The 26,239-nt window shown below is 33.1% G+C and overlaps 1 protein-coding gene across 5 annotated transcripts in view; it reads left to right on the top strand.

Moving 5' to 3' along the window:
- The window catches only part of Zcwpw2 (zinc finger CW-type and PWWP domain containing 2), a 185,621-nt gene that overhangs the window by 56,569 nt on the left and 102,813 nt on the right, over nt 1–26,239 (top strand). For all 5 annotated transcript variants that reach the window (XM_087181433.1, XM_087181435.1, XM_087181436.1 and 2 more), the window contains exon 2: nt 12,107–12,451. In XM_087181433.1, the coding sequence (XP_087037559.1) occupies nt 12,165–12,451 (287 nt within the window). In that variant the 5' untranslated portion in view covers nt 12,107–12,164. The remainder of the gene's footprint in view (nt 1–12,106; nt 12,452–26,239) is intronic.

Raw genomic sequence — 26,239 nt, 5'->3', positions numbered from 1 at the left:
TTTAATCTTTGGCAAGTTGAAACCCAATTTTTCCAGCACCATTTATTGAAGAAGCTATCTTTCCTTCAGTGAGGGTGTTTGGCTCTTTGTCAAAGATGAAGTGGCTGAGTTTGTCTGGAGTTGTTTCTGCATCTTCTAATCTGCTCCACTGATCCTTGGGTCTGTTTCTTTGCTAGTACCATGCTGTTTTTATGTGACGTGTTCTTATAATTAGGCTGGATTGTAGCTTTTGTAGTGAAGATCCTATAAAGGGGAGGGGACTCTACACATCACATGGGAGTCATGTCATTCATATGATATCACTGATGACACCTATCTTCCTCACTTGGCTGAGATGGTGTCTCCAGGTTTCCCTACACCAAAGCTACTATTTTAAATTTCTGTTCTCTATTCTTTGATAGTGCTTTGTTACATGCAACCCAAACCCAAAGAGAGCAGAATTAAATTTACCTCCTGGATGATCAAGTATCTGTATATATTATTTGGAATTCTATAAGGAATATTTATGTCTTCTCACACATTTATTTATATCAGTATAGATTCACAGACCTTCTTCATTCTTTGTGTGCAGTCAATAATGTCATTATTAACTTTATAACTCTATAGGTTGGTCTCTGAGTCCTGAAGGGTTGGGTCCTGGGTCCTGCTGACACAAGGTGCCCCAGGTTCACTTTGTATGTTTCTTGTTTTTTTGGGGGGGGGGTACTGGGGATCAAACTTGGGACTTTGCGCTTGTGAGGCAGGCGCTGGAACCACTGAGCTAAATCCCTGGCCCTACTTTGTGTGTTTCTTACCTACTGCTGGAGTTAGCCATTTTTCTAAGAAGCCCTGGTTACTTTTACTGAAGAATCATCTTTAGAAACCAAAATCTGAGTCTGTGATTTTAAAAAAGGGATAAAAATATGCCCTTACAAAATATAAAAATCATTTCAAAGGTATGAAGTTAAAAGTAAATCACCCCTCAACCCCCAAAACCTGGTTTCTTCTACCAGGACAGCTCTAAAAGTGGAATGTCGCTTATCCAGAATGCTTGCAATTGGAACCATTTCAGCTTTTGGATTTTTTTTTTTTTTTTTTTTTTTTTTTTTTTTTTTTTTTTTTAGATTTTGGAAAGTTACATGAACATAATGAGATGCCTTAGGATGGGACCCAAGTCTAGACACAAAAGTAATTTATGTTTTATATGTACCTTATACATATGCACCAAACAGTATTTTTAGTGCACCTATGTTTGACTGCCACCATTCACAAAAGTGTAGGTATGGGCTGGGGATTTAGCTCAGTGGTTCCAGCACCTGCCTGGCAAGCACAAGGTTCCAAGTTCGATCCCTGATACCAAAAAATCCCCAAAAAGTGTAGGTATGGATTTGCCACATGTAATGTCTCACTGATTCTCAAAAATTTTAGATTTGAGGGCTGGTGCGGTAGCTCAGTGGAAGAGTATTTGTCTCACACACGTGCCCTGGGTTCGATCCCCAGCACTTTAAAAAAACTAATATGTGTTTTGGATTTTGGAGCTTTTCAGATTTCAAATTTTCAGATTAGCAATTCTCAACCTGTATTGATAATATATCATGCTATCCTTTTAGAAATAGGTGATTTATATACCTTACAGGACTCCAGTATGGACAGACTTGATGTGCAAATAGGTGAATTGGCAAGATGTTTCTTCCTGCCTTTGCTTCTTTCCTCCCTGATCCAGAAGTTCTGTGTATTCAGAACAAGCATAGGTACCCAGGGGCACAGGCAGGGGGTGGAGGCAGTAATCAGAGGGCAGCTACTCACTCTTGGCCCTACGTTATATTGACTGCATATAGTCCTTGCATATCTTCCTGTAGATGTCAAAACTTGTTAGTGGAGACAGATCTGCCTCGCTGAGAGCCAGGGTTAGTATTCCATCCTTCATTCTTTTCTCTGCTTTGTGTTTAGTTTTTCTAGCTTCTCTGTAGTTTCTAGTTTTTCTGTCACTTTCCTCCTGATTCCTAGAAATTGCCTCCTTTTTTTCTTTATCAAGTTGTTGTTTTCTAAGTGTCTCAATTCCAGGTCCCAGAGATGCTATATTTTTCAATTATATTAATATTTTAGGCATAGTACTTAAAGCAATGTGTAACTTTTAGTAGAAACACAATGTATGTTTGAATTAATATCTAAAGTAAATTCACTTATTTAAAGATATTTGTGGATTAGCTAAATGTGCAGTATACTATAAGTTTAATATGTATATAGTACTCTTATTATCTCCAGATAATGGACCAGAAATATAGAGGGTTTAAGTTTTCTAGCAAAAAATGATTGTTATAATTTGGGTTTAGAATGACTTGCAAAGGCTTGTGTGTTGAAGGGTGGGTCCTCAGTCCAGCAATATTCAGAAATGGGGCTTTGCCAATATATATATAAAGTCTGATTTTTTGTTTTATTTTATAGGGATTCCTTCAAAGATTCTAGGATTTCTGTGACCACATTCTTTTCCTTCTTGTTATTTGCATCTTTTGATTTTGGTGTAAATTTTAAAGCCAGCAATGTCAGTGAAAATGTAATGGAGACAATGAGACTATTTTGAAAAAAATAAGCATTTTCTAATCAGTATTATAAATTCTATTAGCCTGGATAAAATGTATCAAATCTAAAGTACCAAAAGCTTTAAGTTTTGCAATTGAAAATGAGCATCATTATTTAAGTAATAATGACATTTTCTTTGTGTTAATTTATCTTTTCTATATTACCCACTATGAGACTGAAGCTCCTAAGAAAATCTTAAAACTTTATCTAACGTTTAAAAGTAATCTTTTAATCCCCTTAGCATTTTATAATAGACTATAGTAGTGGATTTTCATAAGCTTTTCATTGACGTAGTGCCCCAAAGTTAGAGTGCTTTCTCTTGATTGTAAGATGAACAAAATCCCAGGCAGTCGAGTGGCACAAATCAACTTACTGTTTACTTTTTATATCTCTCACATTGTAATTATTTGATTATGAACATTATCTAGTTTTGCCTTGCTGTTTCATTTTAGGAATTTTATAAAGAAACTATTTTGTAAGGCATGATTTAATCTAAGTAATATAATCCATAAAACTGTTTAAGTATAGCTCTAATACATTGCACTTTGGTAAAGGTAAGTGAATAACTGAAGGGTACTTCCTTGAAACCCATCTTTTTGTATTTGATTTTTGAATTGGAGATCCAGTGGCCAATATCATATTTTCCTATTTCTTTGTTCACAGCTCCTATTTCTTTGCTCACTGTGAGGGCTTGGGAAGGATGGATGATGGTATCCTGGAACCTATAGCTCGAAGAAAGTCTTGACAAAAATAATTTCTTCTATTTTTCATCACCATATTTATGCTTCACTGATTCCAAATTCATAACATGATAAGGAAACCTGGTATCACTACTATTATTGCAACTTTTCTTGGAGCAAATGTAAAAGTAAAGAAAACAAAGTACATTTTTAATATGTGAAAGTCATAACATTGCTAGTATTTGCAGGTGCTATAAACCTCTGCCTGAAAATTTTAAGAGGTTTTCAAAAACTAATTAGAAATGTTCAGAACCCAAAAAAAGAATACTTCAGCCCTTGAGGAAATTAAAAAAAAAACCTTTTTTTTTTCAAAGAGATGGTACCACTGAAGAAGGAAGAACAATGAAGGGGAAATTTTTCCATCAGATATAAGACAATTTTTATTGGCACAAGGAAAGACAAAATAAAGGAAGATAATACAAAGCCTAGAGCTATGTTTATGTGTGTGTGTATGAATTAACATAAAATAAAACACCATTTTAGGTTAAAGACAGAAGAAATGAACATTGAAGTATATGTTATTGAGAAAATTGGTTAACTATTTAAATGAAAATAGTCTTTCATATCATCATTCACAAAAAATACATTCCTAATGGATTAAATTTCTAAGTGTAAAAAATGAAACAATAAATATATTGGAGAAATATATAGGAAATTTTATTTAAAACCTTGGAGTAAATGAGCTTTTATTCAATAAGACGCAAAACACAACTCACAGAAATTTTAAATTTCGATAAAATAAAAATTTAAAGTTAAAAATGTGAGAAACCAAATGAAAATGTTTCTAATGTATATAATGAAGTGCTATTATTCAAAGCATATCAAGAATCACCATGAAATCAGTGTAAAGAAAACAGTCAATTATGAATATTAAGATAGGATCAGTTTCCAAGAAAACACATGTAGTCAAAAATTTGCTAATAGTCGGGAAATGTAAATTAAAAGTATAATAAATAACTTTTTGTTAGTTAGATTTTTAAAATGGATCATTGTTAACATCCGTTATTGGTATGTGAATGGAGAAAGTGGTACCCTAACACACTGTTGGTGGACATTCAAACTGAATAATCTGTTTTAGAGAGCTGTTTGGAATTGTCTATTAAATTTAGAAGCTAGATCAAGCACTTCTTCTCGTTGTCCTTCCTAGAAGCATGCACACTAAATACACACAATGATAAATGTTGAATGATATTTGCTAAACCATATCAAAGACTTTGATTGATAGAAACTACATTTATTTTTTAAAAATGACCAAATATTTATTTTTTCAAGTTAAAGACAAAGCAAATGCCACCTTAACTCTACTCCCATGCTGCCCTCAATGTTATCAATAGTAATAAAATATAACAAATGTCCTTCCTTGTATAGGTGAGTCACAAAGAAAGGCAAAATCAGGAAGATCCAGAAAAAAGAAGAAATAGGAAACTAGAGGAATTAGTATCCAAGTTGCTGCTGCTTCTCTCCTTTGAGAGGAGGGCAAAAGGAGTTGAGGGGTACAGTTGATAGACTTCATAAGTTAAGGGTTTGTATTTTGATGACTACTTATAGAAGATGGAGATTTCAGCCCTAGTAAGTTAAAAAATTGGAACTTAAATAATCTGCTTTATAACTCAGTCTCTTAAAGAGTTAAACACAATTAGAGAAGGGACTATAACCTTTTTAAAAAACTTTAAAAAAATACAAAGAAACTTGTCTGTCTTGATATGGACTTTAAGAATTCATTATCCTTAGGGAATTTGGGATTTCAATTCACATTGCCTGTTTGCAATAGGAAGTTGTTCATGTAAAAAATAAAATAGTGAGCCCATGACAGTAATGCTGCTAGGGCAGGTGCAGAATTAAATGTAAAACCTCATATTCACCTCAAGCCACAAATATTGCCACAGATAAATCCTGGCTAATAAATTAAAAGGAACTAATCTACCAGGAGAGAGGTTCAGCAAACTCAACTAACAGCAGTATTAGTCACATACATATGCATGCATATACACATGCATGTACCCATTTCCTCATACACATAAAGAAAAACAGGATATTATGAACAAACCCGTATAGATTTGAAAGTATAAAAATAGAATTACATATGCATGTATCTACTCTCTTATCTAGCTATATGTAAAAGTCTGATCTTAAAACTCAGCAAAAAATTAAACATAACAAGGGGAGAGGAGTTGAGGAAATTACCATGAATGTGCCACAGAGCAAAATTTTGAAATATATAAAAGTCATTTTAAAAGAAATGAAAACATAAAAATTGAAAATCCAACATACAGAATAGAATAAAAATGCCAGTATTGAGAGTGATAATGACTGACAACTTCACAGTTGATCAAAAACAGAATATGCAAATACAGATTCAGGTAACACAACACACTTTAAATAGATTAAAGATGATAGTTTTTTAAATTAATTCTTCAATTTCATTGACTGATATTGGATTATTCTGGATTTTATATCTTCTTGGTTCAGCATTGGTACTTTATATGTATCTAGGAATTTATCCATTTCTTCTGAATTTTCCATTTTAATAGAGTACAGATTCTTAAAGTAGTTACGATCCTCTAGATTTCAGCAAAATCTCTTGTGATTTTACCTTTTTCATTTCTAATTGCATGGATTTGGGTCTCTTCTTTCCTCTGGTAAGATTTGCTAGGTTTTGTCTGTTTCATTTATTCATTTAAGGAACCTATCTTATTCATCAATTCTTTGTATTGCTTTTTGTCTCATTTTCATTAATTTCTGCTATGATATTTATAATTTCCTTCCTCAAGCTAGCTTTGTCTTTGGATCGGTCTTCTAGGACCTTGAGATGAATCATTAGGTTATTTATCTGAGCTCACTCAGTCTTGCTGATGTAGAAATTTACTCTGTAAACTTCTGTCTAGGATTGCTTTCATTTTGTCCTATAAGTTCTGGTATGTTGTTCTCCATTATCATTTGATTGTAGGAACTCTCTAATTTCTTCTTTAACGTCATCTGTGACCCCTTGATTATTCAAAAGGATATTATTTAATTTCCATGTGTTTGCGTAATTTCTGTGCTTTCTTTGCCATTGATTGCATTATAATATGCCTGGGATAATTTTGATTAGTTCGCATTTACTTGAGCATGCTTTGTGGATCAGTATATGGTCTATTTTGGAGAAAGTGCCATGTGCTACTGAGAAGAATGTGTATTCTGTTGCTGCATGGAACACTGTAGATATCTATTAAGTCCACTTGTTTGAAGGTTTGGTTCAACTCTGATATTTCTTTGTTGATTTTTTTTTTTTTTTGGTCTGGCTGATCTGCCCATTTGTGACAGTGGGATACTGAGGTCCCCATTACAATTGTATTGGTGTTTATCTGATTTTTCATTTCCATTAGTGTTTGTTTTATGACGTTGAATGTGCCAGTTTCTGGTGCATATATGTTTATAATTGTTATCTCTTCCTATTGAATTGTTCCCTTAACTAATATTTGTGACTTTCTTTGGCTCTTCTAATTAGTCTTGGCTTGAAATCCACTTTGACTGAAATTAGGAGAGCTACTTGTGCTTTTTTTCCTGTGTTCCTGTTGCATGCAATACTGTTTTCCATCCTTTGATTTTTAATCTGTGAATTTTGTATGAATTAAAAGTCTTTCTTATATACTACATATTGTTGGGTTTTTTGTAATTTGGGGCACTGAGACCATTAAGGTTGAGAATTATTATTGGGAGATATTGACTGATTCCTGTCATTGCATCATTTTCATGTTGCAGATTTCCATATATATATATATATATATATATATATATATATATATATATACACACACATATCTTTTCCTCTGCTTAGCTGCTCATGTTGTATTTATTCTTTTTGACCTATTGGCAATATTGGCTTCATTGTCTGTTTCTAGGGTATCTTTGAGAACTTTTTGTAATGTTGGTTTGGTGCTCATGAATTTCTTGAAGTGCTCTTTTTCATGGAAGTACCTTGTTTCTCATTAATTTTGAAGGACAGTTTTGCAAGACACGTAAGTCATTGATCTGTTTGTTACAGTGGAGTATTGATGTTTTCTGCTACATTTGTTTTAGTGTCTATCTTTTATATGTGTGGTAGTTTTTGTTCAACAAAGTTGGGAACCCCAACATTCAGTGCATATATATTTAAATTATCTCTTCTTGTTGAATTGTTCCCATTTTTAGTATGTAGTGATCACCTGTCTTTTCTGATCAATACTGGCTGGAATTTAATATGCCTAAGAAGATAAGCCTAATTTAATATGCCTAAGAAGATAGCTTCCCCTTCTTGCATTAAGCTCCAGTTGCATGGAATATTATTTTTTATACTTTCATTTTCAGTCTGTGTGCTTCCTTTTGAATGACATGTGTCTTATATTGGCAACATATTGTTGGATTTTGTTTTTTGATCTAATATGAAATCTATATCTTTTGATTGTAAAGACATTGACATTGAGAGTTATAATTGGTGTTTACTGAATCCTGTTGTTGCATTATCTATCTAAGGCTTATTCCTTTATATTTTCTTTTATTTTACTACTCTCACAGTTAGATATATACTTGCCTTTGGCCTTTTTGATGTTGGTAACTTGCCTGTCTCTGTCTTGGATTCCCTTAAGTATTTTTTGCAGTGCAGGTTTACTAGTTATATATTTCTTTTGGGTTTGTCATGGAAATTCTTTACTTCTCCATCAATTTTGAAGACTAATTTTGCAGGATGTGTAAGTCTGGATTGACACTTCTTTCCTTTAAGGCTTGAAAAACTTTTCTCCAAGCTCTCCTGGACTTTAAATTTTGTGATGATAAATTGGCTTTTTTTTCTAATAGATTCGCCTTTATAGGTTACTTTCTGTTTTTCTCTAACAATTTTTAGTATTTTCTATTTTTGTTGAATTTCTGAAAATTTGATTATGATGTTTTATGGAGAGGTTCTTTTCTAGTTTTGGTTTTGTAAAGTTCTATATTCCTCTTGTACTTGAATGTTGACATTTTTTCCTAGATTTGGAAAACTGCTATGATTTCAGAGAATGGATTTTTTTATACTTTTTTGTTGTCTTCTAATTTTTTCTTTATTTCTATAATTCTAAGATTTTTTGACTCATCTAATAGCTGTTGGATACAGCCTGCATGATGTCTTGTTGATTTTTAGGTTATTGAATTCATGATTTACTATATCCACTTTTTTCAATTTCTAATATTCTGTCCTTAACACTGGTCAAATCTGCTACCTGGGCTACTTTTGAATTTTTCATATCTTGTATTTCTGCTTTCTTTTTTTTATAATTCCTAATTCTTTACCAAAATAGTTATATCTTTTTTCTTTGGTAGGGTCTTGCTATGTAATTTGAACTCACTATGTAGCCCAGGTGTGGCCTCGAACTTGCAGCAATCCTCCTGGTTCAGTCTCCCAAGTTCTGAGATTACAGGCATGTGCCACCATACCAAGCTATTTGCCACCATGCCAGGCTTATTCATATCTTGTATTGTTTTGTTTAACTCAGTTAGTTTATTGTTTGTTTCTTCTTTCAGCTTGTTGAGCATTCTATTAATAAAATCCTTTAAAACTTTAAACTTGTTAATTTGAATTTGGTTGTTTCTTCTTTGATCTCAAGAGAAAGCAGATATTAATATACCATGAGAAACAACAATGTACAACTATAACTCCCTTTGCAATAGAGATTTGCAATAATAATAATGTAGACACAAAGGTGAACTAAATATTGACACACAGTATCAACTAAAATGAACAACTATGACAGTATTAATAATAGAGAAGAATTGCACAATGCTATTATAGAGTCAACTAAATAGCTAAAAATTTATAAAGTATACTAATATCAATACTAAAATGGAGGAGATGGGAATGAGAAAAATGGAAGAAGTAAAATTTGAAAAAGAATAAAAATGAAGGTGAGAAGGTGAGAAAAGTGAGAAAAATCCAACTAAAGAATAAGTGTTAATAGAATTAGGTAAAAGTAACAGAAAAAAATAATAAACAGAAAAAGAAACAACACCCCCACCAAAATGAAGCCAAAAATTTCTTCTTTGGAGGGGGGGTAGTGGTTCCTTTTCAGGTCTTTAGTTTTGGGATCCACCAGGTATGGTGGAGGGCTAATGAATAAAAATTAGGGCCTGTTTTGTTTCCATGCCAACTTTTTGCTGTGTATGCTGAGTCTTGCCTCACTTTTTCTGCTAGGCAGGGTGAATCAATGTTGTTGTGTCTGACTTTGGGCTGTATTCACTCCAGCAACTCTTAGTGCTTGTGCCTTCTGTTTGCCCCAAGTCAGTGCTATCTATGACTAGTTAAATAGTCTGTGGGCTTGTGAGGTGTTCTTACTGCAGAGGCTCCTCTCTGTACACTACCAGATGTGGCAAGTGTCCAACACAAGGTGTATCCCTGAATATGTTGGCAGATCAGGAAAGCAAACTGACCACTATGTTCTGTGCTGGAACTAGTCTGTGAGTGGGGCCAACCTGTCTGCTAGATTTAATGCCAACACTTTCAGACCCAGTTCCCTCAGAAAATTACACCCAACTAGCTTGGCTTCTCTCCACAGTAGGTAGGGTCCCTGTGTCCTTTCTGTGCTGAGCTTGCCAATGTGAAAACTTCTCAGGGAGTCCATGACTAGCTTACTCCCCTATCCATCACTGTTGTTTATGGTCATTTCCTACCCAGTCGCTGTGGTAAGGTGACCCAAGAAAACTTGAAGTGTAGTTGTTCTGTAACTTTTGATTCCTGGAGTAGCTTGGTCTTAATAAACTCCTTTTGAAAATGGCTCCTGATTATATCACTTAACTACTTGTGCTCCATTGTCTGGTGACCCATGTTTATTCACTTCATTTGCAGTCTACATTGCTCCTTATAAATTTCCTCATTCATTAAAGAATGAATCAAATAAAAATACCATTATCAAAATTTTACATGTATTTTCATTGACTTTCTTTTAAAATTTTTCCCACTGTTTCAATAGGCTAAATAGTGCTGTAGAAAATATTTTTTATCTTTTTGAGCAAAATTGATTTTTTAAAGTTTATTTTCTTTGGATACAGTCAGATGAGTGGGATTATTAGGTCAAAAATTGTGAACTATGACTTTTGGCAAATTTCTAAAGCAATGTGCAGTTGTCCAAGTAAAATATGGTTAACTAATTAACTTAAGTCTTCATTAAATGGTACTAACAAATAGTAGTGTTTTACTAATATATGATTATGGTATAACCAAATATTTTTTAAAGAAATAGGCATTATACTGCAAAATGAGTTACCAGTAATTAACTACTTATATTTTAGTGGTAATGATTATTAGTATATATATAAATATTATTTTTGATACTGTATTTTGGGGGTTTAATCATGCAATTCTAGCTTTTTATATGTGGAAAATTTTCATTAAAAAAGCTCTCAGAAAAATTTTCATTAAAACTGAGAAAAATTTGAAGGAATAATAAAAATGAAGCTATATAAACAAAAGATTTAATTTAAAAATTAGTATTAAACTTTCATATGGTGAAATATTTTACTGTACTTGACTTTCCTGATACTTAGTAAAAGGATAATCAAGTCATACTTTGTGTATACTCAAGGAGCAGTAGAGTCTGATGAGGAAGATCACAAAATTTAAAACTACATCTGAATTTAAATCTCAGCTTTACCTCATCATATCTCTGGAATGTAAAAATATACTTTACTTTTCTTAGCTTCATTTTTCCTTGTAAAGATGGACATAAAAATTATGTTGGAAGATATATGAGCTACATGCATAAAACACAAATAATACATAGTGTATAATCAGCATTCAAGAAGACTTGACGTTGACAGAATATTTGACACTTACTAGATGTGTGCTGTGTAGCAGGTTAATAGAAATTTAGCTAATCTCTACCCTTCTGCTCCATCGTATTTCTCTTATTTTTAAATTTGTAACACTTTCTATTCAGATCAGTTGATGTTTCTAGTTTTGTTTCTTTGTTTCTGGGTGATTGGAAATATGATCAACATGTATAGACTTTGCAAGGACACAGAAGATAGGCAAAGAAGATATCAGAGAGTTCTTTGATTTTGATTTCAATTATTTTTCAATTTGAATTTGTTACTTGTACAAGTTTTTACTACACAATGATCACATCCCTATACATAACATATCTCATTTCTTCTTTTATCTCCTTTCCTTTCTCTCTTCCTTCCATCTCATCCTCCTTATTTCTGAAATAATCTGTCTTTATTTTCTATTATCTATTTTTTACACTTTATGTATATTTTGAGTTTCTCATATAAGAAACCAGGTAATATTTAAACTCAGACCTCTGATTTGTTTCACTTAATGTTATGATCTCAAGATGTATCCATTTTCTTAAAAATGACTCAAGTTTATCCATTTTTTTATGAGAGAGTATTACCCCACTGTATACAAATACCACATTTTCTTCATCCATTCATTTCTGGATGGACATATAGGCTGCTTCCAAGATTTAGCTGTGGTAAATTGTGCTGCTTTAAACATGGGTATGCATGTACTGTACCTCTGCAATATGATATCTTATGCTCTAGGAAAGATAGCTAGAATGGCAATAGCTGGGTTTAACGGAATTTCTTGTTTCAGTTTTCTGAGGAATCTTCATACTGATTTTCATAGTGGTTGTACTAGTTAACATTCCCACCAACAATGTAGATAGATTCCATTTTCCCCATAACCTTGCCAACATTTGTTATTATTTTATTTCTTCATGATAGCCATTTTTCTGGAGGAAGATGTAATTGGTTTGAATTTTATTTCTTTTTCCCTTGAATCCTTATCTTTTATTTTCCTTTTTCTTACTTTCCAGGTTAAGTGCATATGTAGAAAAAAAATTTGGTAAGACAGTTGAAGATCTCTACAACAGAATGGATTGCACAGTGGAAAACAATATGTATGCAAACAAAATATGGGTTCAATGTGAGAATGAAAGTTGTTTGAAATGGAGATTGTTGTCAAGTGAGAATGCAGCCAGAGTTGATCACAATGAGCCTTGGTACTGCTTTATGAACACTGATTCAAGATATAATAAATGCTCTATTTCTGAAGAAGACTTTCCTGAAGTGTCTCAACTTTATAAAAGTGGATTTAAGATTGTCTATTCACAACTCCCTCTTGGAAGCTTGGTTTTGGGAAAATTACAGAATTGGCCAAGGTAAAGTTTTTGTTGTTTTAGGCTAAATTCTTGAGTTTTAGGGAGTCTTGTTAGGTGTATGATTTTTTTTTAAATCTCTTGAAAGTTTCCACTGTTTCTGTTTTGTTTACTTTCTTACTTATTGATTTCTGATCTCATCATTATTTTCTTCCTACTTTCTGAGGTTTGATTTATTCTTTTTTTAATTGCTTAAATTGGAAACTTATGTAACTGAATACAAATTTGTTATTCCTTTTAATGTTGACAAGTAAATCTATAAATCTTTAAGCACTGCATTTGATTCATGTCACACATTGATATATTCTTTAATTCAATTTGAAAGCTATTAATTTCCTTTGTGATTTCTTCTTTGAAATGGTGTATATGAGTATGTTTTGAAATTATCAAATATTGGGAAATTTAAATGTACCTTATTGAGTTTTTAAAATCTATATTAGTAAATTCCACTGAGTCTTTAAGGCCTATGAGGGTATATCTTGTAAAGATTTCATATACATTTGAAAAGAATGTATGTTCTAAAATTGTTACCTAGATGCCTAAAATATATATATACACACATATATATATTTATTTATGTATTTATGTACTTATTTATTTATTTATTTATTGGTACTGGGGATCAAACTCAGGACCTTGCGATTGTGAGCTCAGCATGGCACCACTGAATTACATCCCTGGCCCAAATAGATTTATTTTTTAGATTTATTAATATAATCTGTTTCACAAACATCAGTTTTCTCAAATATACAGTGTGCACTATGGCAAGTCTTATTTTTAGATGCTTTCTTAAATTATAAGCTATTATATTTTTTCTCTTATATGTCTCTGAGTTTCTTATTTCAGAATATGTTACTTATGATATATATTCTTTGTCTATTTTTAGGTTTTTGTCTTGAATTATTTTCGTCTTTCCAATTCCTTTAAAATTTAACTCTTTTTTCCTTTTGATACTATATTTTTCTGAGGGCATTACCAGTTGCTCTTATATTTCTTCCTATTTAGCATTCTTTACAGAAAATTTAAAAAAAATTTTCACTTTTCTTTCAAATCGTATCAATAATCATCTATTTAAATTTTTTTCAATTTACATTTTTACATTACCTACATTGTTTTCTTTATTTATTCATCCTAGCTTGTAATCTCAGGTACAATATTTTGATCTCTTTTAAGATCATGCCTCTCTGGAAAGAATTTTTTTTTTCTTAGAGATGTTATTGATTTTGACCCTAATAAATTTCTATTAGATTCTAGTATGACTCTTTCTTGTAACATTCATATATATGTAATATATATGTAATACATATATATGTAATGTATATGTACTATATTATTACTAAATATCAGGTTTATTGTGACATGAAAATCATATATTTTCATCATTGTCATTCTCCTTATTGTATGAAATGAATTTCTGTTATTTGAGAAGGGAAGAAGTCAGAAAAGATATTTTTAAAGTTTCTTTTCTGTTACTCAAATTGGGTCATTCCTATTGTTCTGTTATTCTTTAAATTGCTCTGTCATATTCATTGCTGTTGAAACTGTCTATTGAGCTTTCTATATCATATTTTCAGTTATAAAATGTCCATTTTTTCTTGGGTAATTTCTATTTATTTTTTCGATTTTCCATTTATTTTGAAACATAGGTAATTCTATAAAGTATAAAGCCTTTAGTACTACACTAAATGGATTTGTAGGGGAGGGTCATCCCTATTACTGCCAGGTAGGTTGGAAATTAACTTTTCCATTCAGCCTCTGCTGATTTTATGGGAGGGTAGGAGGGCTTACTTATGATTTGGCAGGAGTGAGAGTCAGGTTTCACATTCACAATTGTGGCTTGAAGGAATAGTGATACCTTATTACTGCTTCCAGGTGACATGAATTGACACCATGGGAAAGGACCTTGTTTTTACAGATAGTTGGTAAAAATTGTTGTTTTCACTATTTTGTACCACTACCTCAGCAGGGGAGAAGGTGTTTCATTCGTGCTGGGTACAGGCTCATTACTGGTCTTTGCTAGTGAGGGTAGATGTGATGGTCTGGTATAGAAAAGTTATTATGTAAGTTTTCTGTCTTGCTAAGCTTCCCACACCTACTTCCTTAGCTTACAGGACCAGACTATACTGGGGCAGCTGGTATTTTTTTTTTTTTTAACATTCAATTCAAGGGTACAAGAAATCCCAAGGAACTCATGGCTATGTCATTCATTCATCAGGCTTCAGTGTCCCTAGTTAGTATATTTTCACTATTAAGAGTCTTCTTATTTTTGTTTTATATATAATACCTTGGATTTCTCTATATATCTAGATGGAAAAATTTTTAGAAATGGTTTTGCTTCACTCATCCAGAATGTGAGGTTGCATAATAGATTTTTTTTTAGTTTTTAAACAAATAATACCTAGCCCAGACCCCATTCTTCTATTATTTTCTCAAAGTATCAAGAATATGGGAATTTTTCTAACATTTTATAAGTTTATTTTCCCTATTTTTATTTTATAGTTTAATTTTTTTACATTAATAGACTTCGTATTTTATCAAAGTTTTGCGTTTTCAGAAAAATTGAGTAAAAATGGCAGACTTTATACCGATCATTTCCCCATGAAATTTATCTCCATCAATGTAGTACATTTGTTATATTCTATGAACCAGCACTCATTCGACATTAGCAGTCAGACCCCTAGTTTACAGAAAGGTTTATTTTTTGCACTGTATATTGTAGGGGGTTGACAAATGTGTAATAGCATGTATTCAGCATTATAGTACAGGATAGTTTTATTGGTCTAAAAATTATCTGTACTCCTATTCATTTCTCTCTACCAATCCCTCAGCAACCATTGCTCTTTTTTTTAAACCATTGATCTTTTGCCCTTTCTAGAATGCTATATAGTTGGAATCATATAGTATGTAACATTTGCAGAATGGGCTCTTTCACTTAGTCATATGTATTTACATTTATTCTATGCACTTTTATGATGACTACGCATTTTTATTACTGAATAATAATACATGTTTGTATGTAGCTCAATTTACTCATTCACCAAGTGGAGGACATTTTGATTGCTTTCAAGTTTTGGCACTTAAGAATAAAACATTTTAATACATGTGCATAGCTTTCTATGTGGACATGTTTTTAATTTCTTTGAATGAATACCAAAGATTGGAATTGCTGGATTGTATGTTATACGTAGCTGCACTTTTTGTAAACTACGAATTTACCTTCCAAAGTGACTATATGATTTTACATTTCCACCAGCAATGAATGAAAATTCATGTTTTTTCATAAGCTTGCAAGTACTTGGTATTGTCAATATTCTGGCTTTGATCATTCTAATATTTATATAGTGGTATTTTATTGTTAATTTAATGTGCATTTTCCTAAGGACATGTGTTATGAAACAACTTTTTATATGTTTATTTCTGAACTATGTATCACTTTTCTGTGAGGTGTCTGTTCAGATTTTTTGCACATTTTAAAATCTACTCATGGTGTAGGATGCCCTCCACGTAACATCCCAAATAAATACCACCCTTCCAACATAAGGGTATGACTGTCCACCAACTCAAGCCAGTTGTACCTTTTGCTTTTCCTTGACATGGAGTAACAGAGGGGAGGACTAACCAACTGACTTGATTTTGGATGAGGGAAACACACAGGGAGAGAAGAGAATTGCCAGATCCCTCAATTATAGATACTAAGTCCGATTTTTACTTGAACCCCTGCCCTGCGGCTTACATTCAGCAGAGACCAGAGGGCTGATTACATTTTCCATCTACCAAAGCAAGCAAAGAACACATTGGTTTGGATGGTAACAGAAAGGCCTCAGGTGAAAATGGTGACTGGCTATAGCCCAAGACTACAGATCTTGGAGAAAGACACAGCAATGTTTTCTTTGACTCAATCTTTTTTTAAATTTTTCTATTTTTTATTCCTTTTATCTTTCCCCCTTTATTTTTTTTGGAAGGGTGTTGAACTTTTTTCTTTCCCTGTTTCCCTCTTAGTTTCTTTTCTCTCCTTTTCTTTTTTCCCCTTTCTCCTTTTTTTCCTCTTCCTTCTTGTATTTCTTTTATTTCCTGTATTTTGCACTATTTATATTTTTCTTTTTCTTGTTCATTATTTCCTGTGACTATTCTCTAATACTATGAATTTCCTTTCATTCTTAATAGGACTTCCTATCTCATTTTTCTCTCCTCCTTTTCATATCCCACTGATGAATATTTCAAGTTTTGCTTTTTTTATCCTGTGGTTCCCCAGCCACTCTACATTGACAAGTGTAGCTGCTAAGTTTTATGAATCTATAGTTAGCTAGTTAACTTTCTGCTATTGCTGTTTAATACTGTTCTTTTGTGAGTAGAAATAAAGTGTTGCATTAAGTAGATATGTACTATAGGTCAGCAGTAGGTCAGTATTTTGTCTTAGTGTCCTTAGTATAATTATGAATCTCTTCTCTTGTTAAGGGTTGTACATTATTGATCCCTAGGGTTTGTCAGTATTCAGTTTGTATTTAATACTATAACTGATGCTGATTTTATTACTATAGCCAAACTGACCATGCTGTTGCTATTAATTGATTTTTGTGGGATGCCAATATATGGATTGCCTTGGAGTCCTTACAGTACCTTACAATTCCTGGAGAACTGGGCCCTGGGTCAGTTATTATGCAATCTCCCTTCTTAATTGTATGGAGATGATTGGATCCTGGGCCAGACCAAAAGCCAATAGTTAGCCATGCACAGAGAACACCACTGAAAAGTAGATATTAAATGATTCATCACCAAATGAAAAGAAACCAAAAACCACATATCAAAATTATATCAGGGGAGATATCAAAACAGATCAATAAGGCCTATTACTAATATCAAAAGATACGAGTAAACAGATATAAGGCCAAATTTAAAAAAAGCTAGTGAGTCTAAAAAAGTTACTAAAAAGCCAGAAAAGCTACACAAAATGATGCAGAACATGAATAACTAGCATAAAAAGAATTAGAGTCCATTAAAAGATTCCAAATGCAAATTGAGCATATTAAAATTCTGCCAAACGTGTGGGCAACAGAAATGACCAATGTGTGGAAAGAGTGTCAGAACTAGAAGACAGGGCTGTTGTCAGAAAGCAATTAATGACAAATGGCTTAAAAACAACAAAAGAACATTAAAAGTAGGTCCAACAGCTTCTAGATGACATAAAAAAGACTAATGTAAGATTGATTGGAATAAGTGAAACAGAAGACAGCACACATGGCATAAAAAAAACCTGTTTACTGAAATAGCAAAACGTTTTCCATGTAAGGGAAAAGAATTTAACATACAAATAAGTGAATAGAGCACCAAATAGCCACAATCAAAAAAGAGCCTCCCCAAGCCATAACATAGTGAAAATCCCAGAAGTCCAAACAAGAACAAAATCTTAAAAGTGGCTGGATGAAAGCAATGAGTTACTTGTAAAGGTAAACTCAGAATTACAGCAGACTTCCCAACACAAATCTTAAGGGCTGGGAGGGCTTGAAATGAAGTTATTGAATTCCAAAAAGAAAAAAGAAAATAAAAAACCAACTCAAAATGATATATCCTGAGGCCAGGGATTCAGCTCCGTGGTGCCTTGTACTCAAGTACGAGGTCTTGAGTTCAATCCCTGGTGCCTGAAGAAAAAAAAAGTCCTGTAAAACTATCTTTCAGAATTGATGGAAAAATAAGATACTTTCATGTAAAAATCACCTAAAGAAATGCATGACCACAATACCAGCACTCCAACAAATTCTCAAGGTTATGCTAGAAAGAGATAATGAAGCTAACAATGACAAAAGATCTAGTAGAATGAAGACAACAGGTTAATGAGCAGTTAAGTAGAAGGGAAAGATAGGTAACCAGCAATGAGAAAAGGCAAGGACAGGAATAAGTCAATATCTATCAGTAATAACTTTCATTGTGACTGGTCTCAATTCCTCAGTCAAAAAGCATAGACTGGCAGAATGGATCAAGAAACAACCCATTGGTGTACTGTATATAAGAAATTAATTTAACCCAAATAGAAACTCATAGATTAAAAATAAAAGAATCAAAGACAATATTCCATGAAGCATGGATCCAAAAAGCTGGTGTAGCTATCCTATATTCAGGAAAAGTGTATTTCAAGCCAAAACAGAAGAAAAGAGGTAAAGAATTTAACTACATATTTCTTAAGGGAAAAATTCAACAGAAAGAGATAACAATTATTAATATACATGCACTGAACACAGCACAACTAACTTTATTAAACAAGTTAGACATAAAAATCCGATAAACATATCTAATTATAGTGGTTGACCTCAATACCCCACTATCACATACAGACAGTTCAACAAGACAAAAAAATCAACAATGAAATATCAAAGTTGAATAAAACCTTCAAATAAATGGACTTAATATGTATCTAGATTGCTCCACCCAACAACAGAATACACATTCTTCTCAGCAGCACATGAAACTTTCTCCAAAATAAACCACACACTATCCAATAAAATGATGAGTAAAAGTGAAAGAATTGAAATCTACCAGGCATATTATTAGATCATATCACAATGAAACTAGAAATCAACAACAAAAGAAAATGAATTATGTAAATGAATGGATACTAAACGACACATTCTTAGATAAACAATGAGTTACGGAAGAAATCTAGAAAGAAATCAGTTTCTGGAACTAAACAATAATGCCAGTACATACTAGAACTTAGAAGACACAGTAAATGCGGTCTTATGATGGATGTTTATAGCTGTGAATGCTCTCCTTGCAAAAGCTGAGTAAGCCCAATAAATATGTTATAAAGCACCTCAAGGTCCTAGGGAAAAAAACCCCAGCAATCCAAATGCAAATGTAATACAAAGGAGGAAATTGTAAGGATTGAGCAGAAATAAATGAAATTGAGGGCCAGGGATTTAGCTCAGCGTTTCTGGTTCCTGCCCAGCAAGAGCTAGGTCTCGATTTTGGTCCCTTGTACCAAAAAAAAAAAAAAAGAAATTGAGACAAAAAAATGAAATTAATAAATGCATCGAGGAAGAGTTGGTTCTTTAGAATAATAAGTAAAATACACAAATCCTTAACCAACATAGCCCAAAAAAGTAGAAAATACCAACATCAATGCAATTAGAAATGAAAAAGTTGAAATCACAATGGACATTGCCCACATCAAAAAGATTGCTAACAACTACTTCACAAACCTATATACTAATACATTGGAGATTTCAGAAGAAACCGATATATTTCTAGATACAAATGTATTACCAAAACTGAACTAAAAAGTTTTAAAACCTTGCATATTTCAATAATAGACAATTAAATCGAAACAATAATAAAGAATGTACTAACAAATAAAAGCCCAAGTTCTGATGGATTCATCACTGAATTCTACAGAAATGTCAAGGAAGTTCTAACACCAGTACTCTTCAAGCTCGTTAATGAAATTGAAAGGTAAGGAGTATTCCCAAAGTCATTCCTGGAAGCTACAATTACCCTGATTTGAAAACCAGACAAAGATCCAACAAAAGAGAACTAAGCCCAATCTCTTTAATGAATATAAACGCAAAAATCCTCAAGAAGAGACTGGCAAACCAAATGCCAGGAATCATCAAAAAGATCATTACCATTACCAAGTAGGCTTCAACCCAGTGAAGGATGGTTTAACCCAGTGCAAGGATAGTTCAACATATGAAAATCAATAAATGTGGTATATCACATAAACAGAGCTAGAAACAAAATATCATATGATCATCTCAAGAGAAAAAGTCACAAAATCCAACATATTTTATGATAAAAAACACTTAAAATATATAAAGGAGGAATTCTCTCAATGTGATGAAAAGTCTGAAAACATCATATTAAATGGGGAAAACTTGAAATCTTTCCCTCTAAAATCAAGAACAAGACAAGGATGTCCACTATCACCACTCCTTTTCAATATAGGACTTAAAACATTAGCAAGAACATTAAAGTAAGAAAAAGAAATAAAAGGGATATATATATATATATATATATAGGAATGGAAGAAGTCAAATTATCATTATTTAGAAATGACATAATCCTCTACCTAGATGACCCATCAAAATCCAGCAAAAGCCTCTTTGAATTCACAACCAAATGCAGTAATGTAGCAGGATACAAAATCAACACACACATAAAAACAGCATTCATGTACACTAATAATGAACCTATTGAGATAGAAATTAGGAAAAAATATCACTGGTAATAAAATGAAAAAAAAATATTATACTTAGGAATTAACTAAGGAAGTGAAAGACCTCTACAATGAAGACTATAAAATTCTGAAAAAGAAAATTAAAGAGGAGATCAGAAAATGGAAAGATATCCTCTATTCCTGGATAGGCATAACCAGTATAGTCAAAATGGCCATACGTCCAAAATAGATATACAAATTTAACAAAATCTAAATCAAAATTCTAACAACATTTTTTACAGAACTGAAGAAAACAATCCTAGCATTCATATAGAACAAGAGACTTAGAATAGCAAAAGCATTCCTGAGTAATAAGCACAAAATATGACATATCATGATCCCAGACTTGAAGTTATATTACAAAGCTACTGTGATAAAAAGCAGCATAGTACTGGCACAAAAACAGACTTGAGGATTTATGGAACAGAATGTCAGGCATATTCAGCCACTTAATCATTGACAGAGTGGCTAAAAAATATACCAAGGAAAGATAGGCTCTTTAATAAATGATTTTGGGGAAACTGGCTATCCACATGCAGAAAATTGAATCTAGACCCATATACGTGATGATGTACTAAACTAAAATCAAAATGCGTCAAAGAACTAAATGTTAGAGCAGAAACACTTAACCTGCTAGAAGACAAAATAGGTAAAACTCTTGATGTCATACATGTAGACATGGACTTTCTGAATAGAACACCAGTTGCAGTTGCACAGGAAATAATACTGACAATCAACAAACAGGATCATATCAAATTAAAAAGCTTCTGCACAGCAAAAGAAACAACTGACAGAGTGGAAAGATAACCTGCAGAACAGGAAAAAATTTTACCAGCTCTTCCTCAAACAGAGGAATGATATCTAGAATATAAAAGAATTCAATAAAATTAGACTCTCCAAAATAAAATAAAAGACCCAATCCAAAAATGGGCAAGTGAAGTAAATAGACAATTCACAGAAGAAGTACAAATTGCCAATATATATGAAGAAATGCCCAACATCTGGCCATTAGAGAAATGCCAATTAAAATAACACTGAGATTCCATCTTACCCTAAAATAATGGCCGTCATCAAAAAATCAAATAACAGGGGCCGGGGATTTAGCTCAGCGGTTTCACTGCCTGCTGGGCAAGCGCAAGGACCTGAGTTCGATCCCCGGTACCAAAAAAAAAAAAAAAGAAATCAAGTAAGAACAAATGCTGTAAAATAGGAAGAAAAGGTCCAAAGGGGTAGGGGTAGCGGGAGGGGCAGGGGAAAGGAAAGAAGGGAAAGGAAAAATGATGAGAAATGGAAAAAATGTAAATAAAGTCTTTGTAAATAGGGAAGGGTGCAGGGCGTGAAGGGAGGGCTAGAAATGGGGAAAAAATAAGAACCAAGATGCATTATGTAAAGGTACAATTCCCAATGAGAAATGTAATTGTGTTGTATACCTACAATGTACCAATAAAAGAATTTAATACAAAAAAAAAAGAAAAAAAATGCTGTGCCACCGCCTGCCTTGCAAGCGAAAGGTTCCAAGTTCGATCCCCAGTATGAAGAAATTGTAAAAATATTTCTGCCAACTATTAAATCATTTTTATAGGTCATGAAGTAACGATGCAAATATGAAGTAATGAAAATTATTTTGTGTTTAGTATTATTAATATAAAAATTAGAGCTGTTAGGTGGTGATGATTGGGTGCCAGCAGTCAACAGAGTTGGTCGAGTATGAGAATTAGGCAGATGTTCATCTGTTCCCTAGTTGGGACCTCTCTGAGTTAGAGAATGGGAAGATGGGGCACTGTCTGAAGTTAGCCCTATCATGGAAGAAAAAGGACTAGAGGATACAAATAGTTTCAGACCATCTGACACCCAAAGAAGCATAATACTTTGGAAGAACTGAAAGTGATAATGGAAACTCAAAAGGAGCTTCAGGTCTTAAATGAAAAGACTACCTAACATTAATATTACAAGGCTATTATTATGAAGTTCATCGAGCAGTATCATTGCTGCTTGGTGATTCTTACTAGGTTATTCTTACTACTAAAAAATAAAACTGAAAAATAATTAGAGGAAATCTAAAAATACAGTAAACATGTGTGGAGTTTACCTTTGAAATTTACAGTATGTTGGAAATTTACATATCTGAAGAAACCTACTCTGAGTAGCTCCAATGTGGCTCCTTCTCTATTCAGCCACATTGAGTCTACTCTAGAAATATTTTTTATATTTATGACTTTATTACTTTAATATCAATTGGTAACACAAGATTAAACATTTTCACACTCCTTAGACCCAATCAATTTAATTTTGTTGATTTTTATCATTGTGATTTCTGATTCTTTATAGTTTGATTTTATACTTTTAGACTTTGAAATTTTCTAAATATTCTGTCTGGCTTTTAAATAATTATCTGAAAAGGAGGAAATATTTTTACATTGTTCTTTTTTCTCAGCTGTACCAGGTACTTTATGTACATGTAATTGTATTAACTTTCTATGATTACCATAACAAGGGACTATAGAGTAGATAGTTTATTCCATAGAAATTTATGTTCTCACAGGCTTGCAGTTCTGAGATCCAGGTGTCAAAAGGCTGATTTCTCCTCCCAGGGCTCTCTTTGTGGCTTAGAGATAGTCACCTTTTTTGATGTGTTCTCACATGGTCTCCCTCTGTGCCTGTCATAATTTCCTCTTCTTATAAGGGGACCTCTCATATTGGATTAGAGCCCACTCTATACAGAACTCATTTAATGAAATTACCTCGTTAACAGCCCTTACTTTAAATATAGTCATTTTGAAGTCCTGAGGGTTAGCATTATCAACTTACAAATTTTGGGTGGGACACAGTTCAGCCCATAGTAATGGCAATTTTTAAAGGATGTCTTATTGGGAACCCCCAATGATGCCTCCCTGACCCCCGATTAGGTATGCAACACGGAATGAAGACAACAATAAATAGTAAAGGAAACGAACCCTAGGAGGTCAGAGCTTCTGGTGAGCAAAGACCCTGAACCTCTGGACTTCCTAGTGTTTTATTGAACACAAAGTATTGGGGGGACCAGGACCGTGTGGTGAGGTATGTGGTATGATGATCAGGGGTGCTGACATGTGCGAGACCTAGCAAGAATAGAACAAAGCATTTTTGCAAGAAGTGAATCTTAGGTTAATGGGAACTTGTTCTTTCCCTTAGATTAATATTAACTTTTTATAGAGGATCAGAAAGAATCATGGGTTCTTCAGCTGCAGATGCTATCAGCTAATACAGGCACCACAGTGTCATTGACCTAGGTTAGTCTTAGCCATGGCCAGTGGCATGTAGAGTTCTCTTTCTGCAAGCCAGCTGCAGCCATTATGCTGTGCACTTAAGCCTTAGACCAGTTCGGAATTGTAAGTATAAGTCAATTGTATTAAACCAATTGAATATAATCAAAGCCTGCTCAACACCATCTTAAGGTGGTTTCCTTCAATGTCTGATTACTATATTAGTCCACTGATTGGTTTGGAATAACTCTGAGTAGGTGTAAGGGTGCCCTGCCTGGATGTGAGTGCTACCCAACTGAAGGGCAAGTAGCCTGGATAAGATATAAGGGACAGAAAGAGGGTCCTTGTCACTTGATGCTTATTGTTGCTGCTGCTTGTCTTTGGCTCAACAATGCCCCTCTGCCATGCCACCCTGCCTTGAAGCCAGCTGATTATGGACTGAAATCTCTACAAACTGTGAGCCAAAATCAACCTTTCATCCCTTAACTTTGAGTGTTGAGTATTTTGTCTCAGCAATGAGAAAAGTAACTAAGACAGTCTTACTACCAAATATTTAAGAAAATGTTGATTTAATATGTAAGTTATATAAAAGATCTAGCAGTAGTTAGGATATTTAATCTGAAAGCAAAAGAACTGATACTAGTGAGAAAAACTCATCTATATCTTAATGTTACAACACTAAAAGCACATCATATTCTGTACTTCATCATGATTCAGCAGCATTTATTGGTCAGATGTCTGATAAGAAAGGCCTTTAGAAATTTTAGTAACTTTTGACTATGATACAAGATAAACTTCAAATTCATTTTAGTATAGAGCTAGAGAAGACCTTCAGAGGTCATGTGGTTCTCCTCCTATACACAAATTATATTTGTACATACACACAAAGACACACTCTACACCACACCCCACATACTTTAGTATCCTGCACCAAATGGTTGTTTAGGCTCAGAACCAGAAAGGAAAAACTAATTTAAGGACAGAGTATTCCATGTTTGAGCTATTTAATTCTGATATCCTTTTTTTTTTGGTTTAGTTTAATGTAGACTCCCTATAGCTCTCCTTCCTTTGGTACTGGTCATGCTTTTGATCCATAAATGTCATCTAGTCTAGCACTGAACATTTGAGTTTCAGCACCTCTTTTAAAAAAAAGTCCTCTTTTGAACTTTGTTTTCACCTCTTACTAAGAGTCTTCTTGAGAAAGTTGTGTATCACCACAACTCAGTTTTCTCATTTGAATGAAGAAAAAAAAAGAAATAACTACTTCATCAGGCTTACTGGAGGATTAAATATGATAAACGCTCAATGGGAGTGCCAGGAACATTTGATATCACCAATTCGCCCCACTAAAATATAGTTCTACTCTCTTCTAATCCTGTACCACCCCAAGTTCAATACAACTTGTTTTAAAAAATGCATATCATTTTCTCTTATAATAACACTGAATCAATTTCCCTGTTTAAAATTAAATAAATTATTTAGAATTATTGAATGAATGTATTAGTTGAAATTTTCATAATGCTAAAATTAATATATATATTCATAATCATGAAATTTTAAGATGACTATACACTTACAAATATTTAGGTTGTTTTGGTCTTTCTTTTTTTTAGGCTTTTTTTTTTGAGATAGAGTCTTACTCTAATTCAGGCTGGCCTTGAACTCACTATGTAGCCTATGCTGGCATCCAACTCTCAGCAATCTTCCTGCCTCAGCCTCCCAAGTCCTGGCATGAAGGCATGAGCCACTATGCTCAGTCGGGCTTTTTTTTTTTTTAAACAAAAATCTAATGAACTAAGTAAATTGAATAACTTTCTAGTGTGGATTTTCTCAGATCAGAGGGATTTTTTAGAAATTTTTCTTTAATTTTCTATTTAGGCTTCATATGGAAATATTGTTTCAGTTTTGTTTATTAAAGTTGTCAATGACAGAAACTCTCTGATACAAATATAAAAATGAAAAGCCAACCAAACCTAGAATACAGTAGTAGAAGAACAGAAAGGGACAAAAGTGGGAAATGAATATTCAAAAAGAAAGATGAAACAAATCAGTGTTTCTAGAGATTTATGAGAGCACACTCGTAAACATTTATTTTTAATAAAAACATTCCATTTCTGATAGGATTTTTTAACAATTTGATCACCAGGTCATGGAGAAGATGGAGGGGAAAAGGTATACTATAAAATTGTGGAGGTTTATTTCTGCTTTTCTCCATTATTTTTACTCTATAGTGCTATCATAGCCTGAGATACCAGTATGGGGGGGGTACATTCTTGGCTCAGAATATACGACCTTTCTCCCACTCTGTTAAAAATCGTACCAGAGGATTAAAATATTTGTAAT

This window comes from Heterocephalus glaber, unplaced genomic scaffold (genome assembly GCF_053883595.1).
Source record: "Heterocephalus glaber isolate CG9 unplaced genomic scaffold, H.glaber_assembly_v1.0 deba00001472, whole genome shotgun sequence".
Lineage (NCBI taxonomy): Eukaryota > Metazoa > Chordata > Mammalia > Rodentia > Bathyergidae > Heterocephalus > Heterocephalus glaber.
This window is presented reverse-complemented; position numbering and strand designations above follow the sequence as displayed.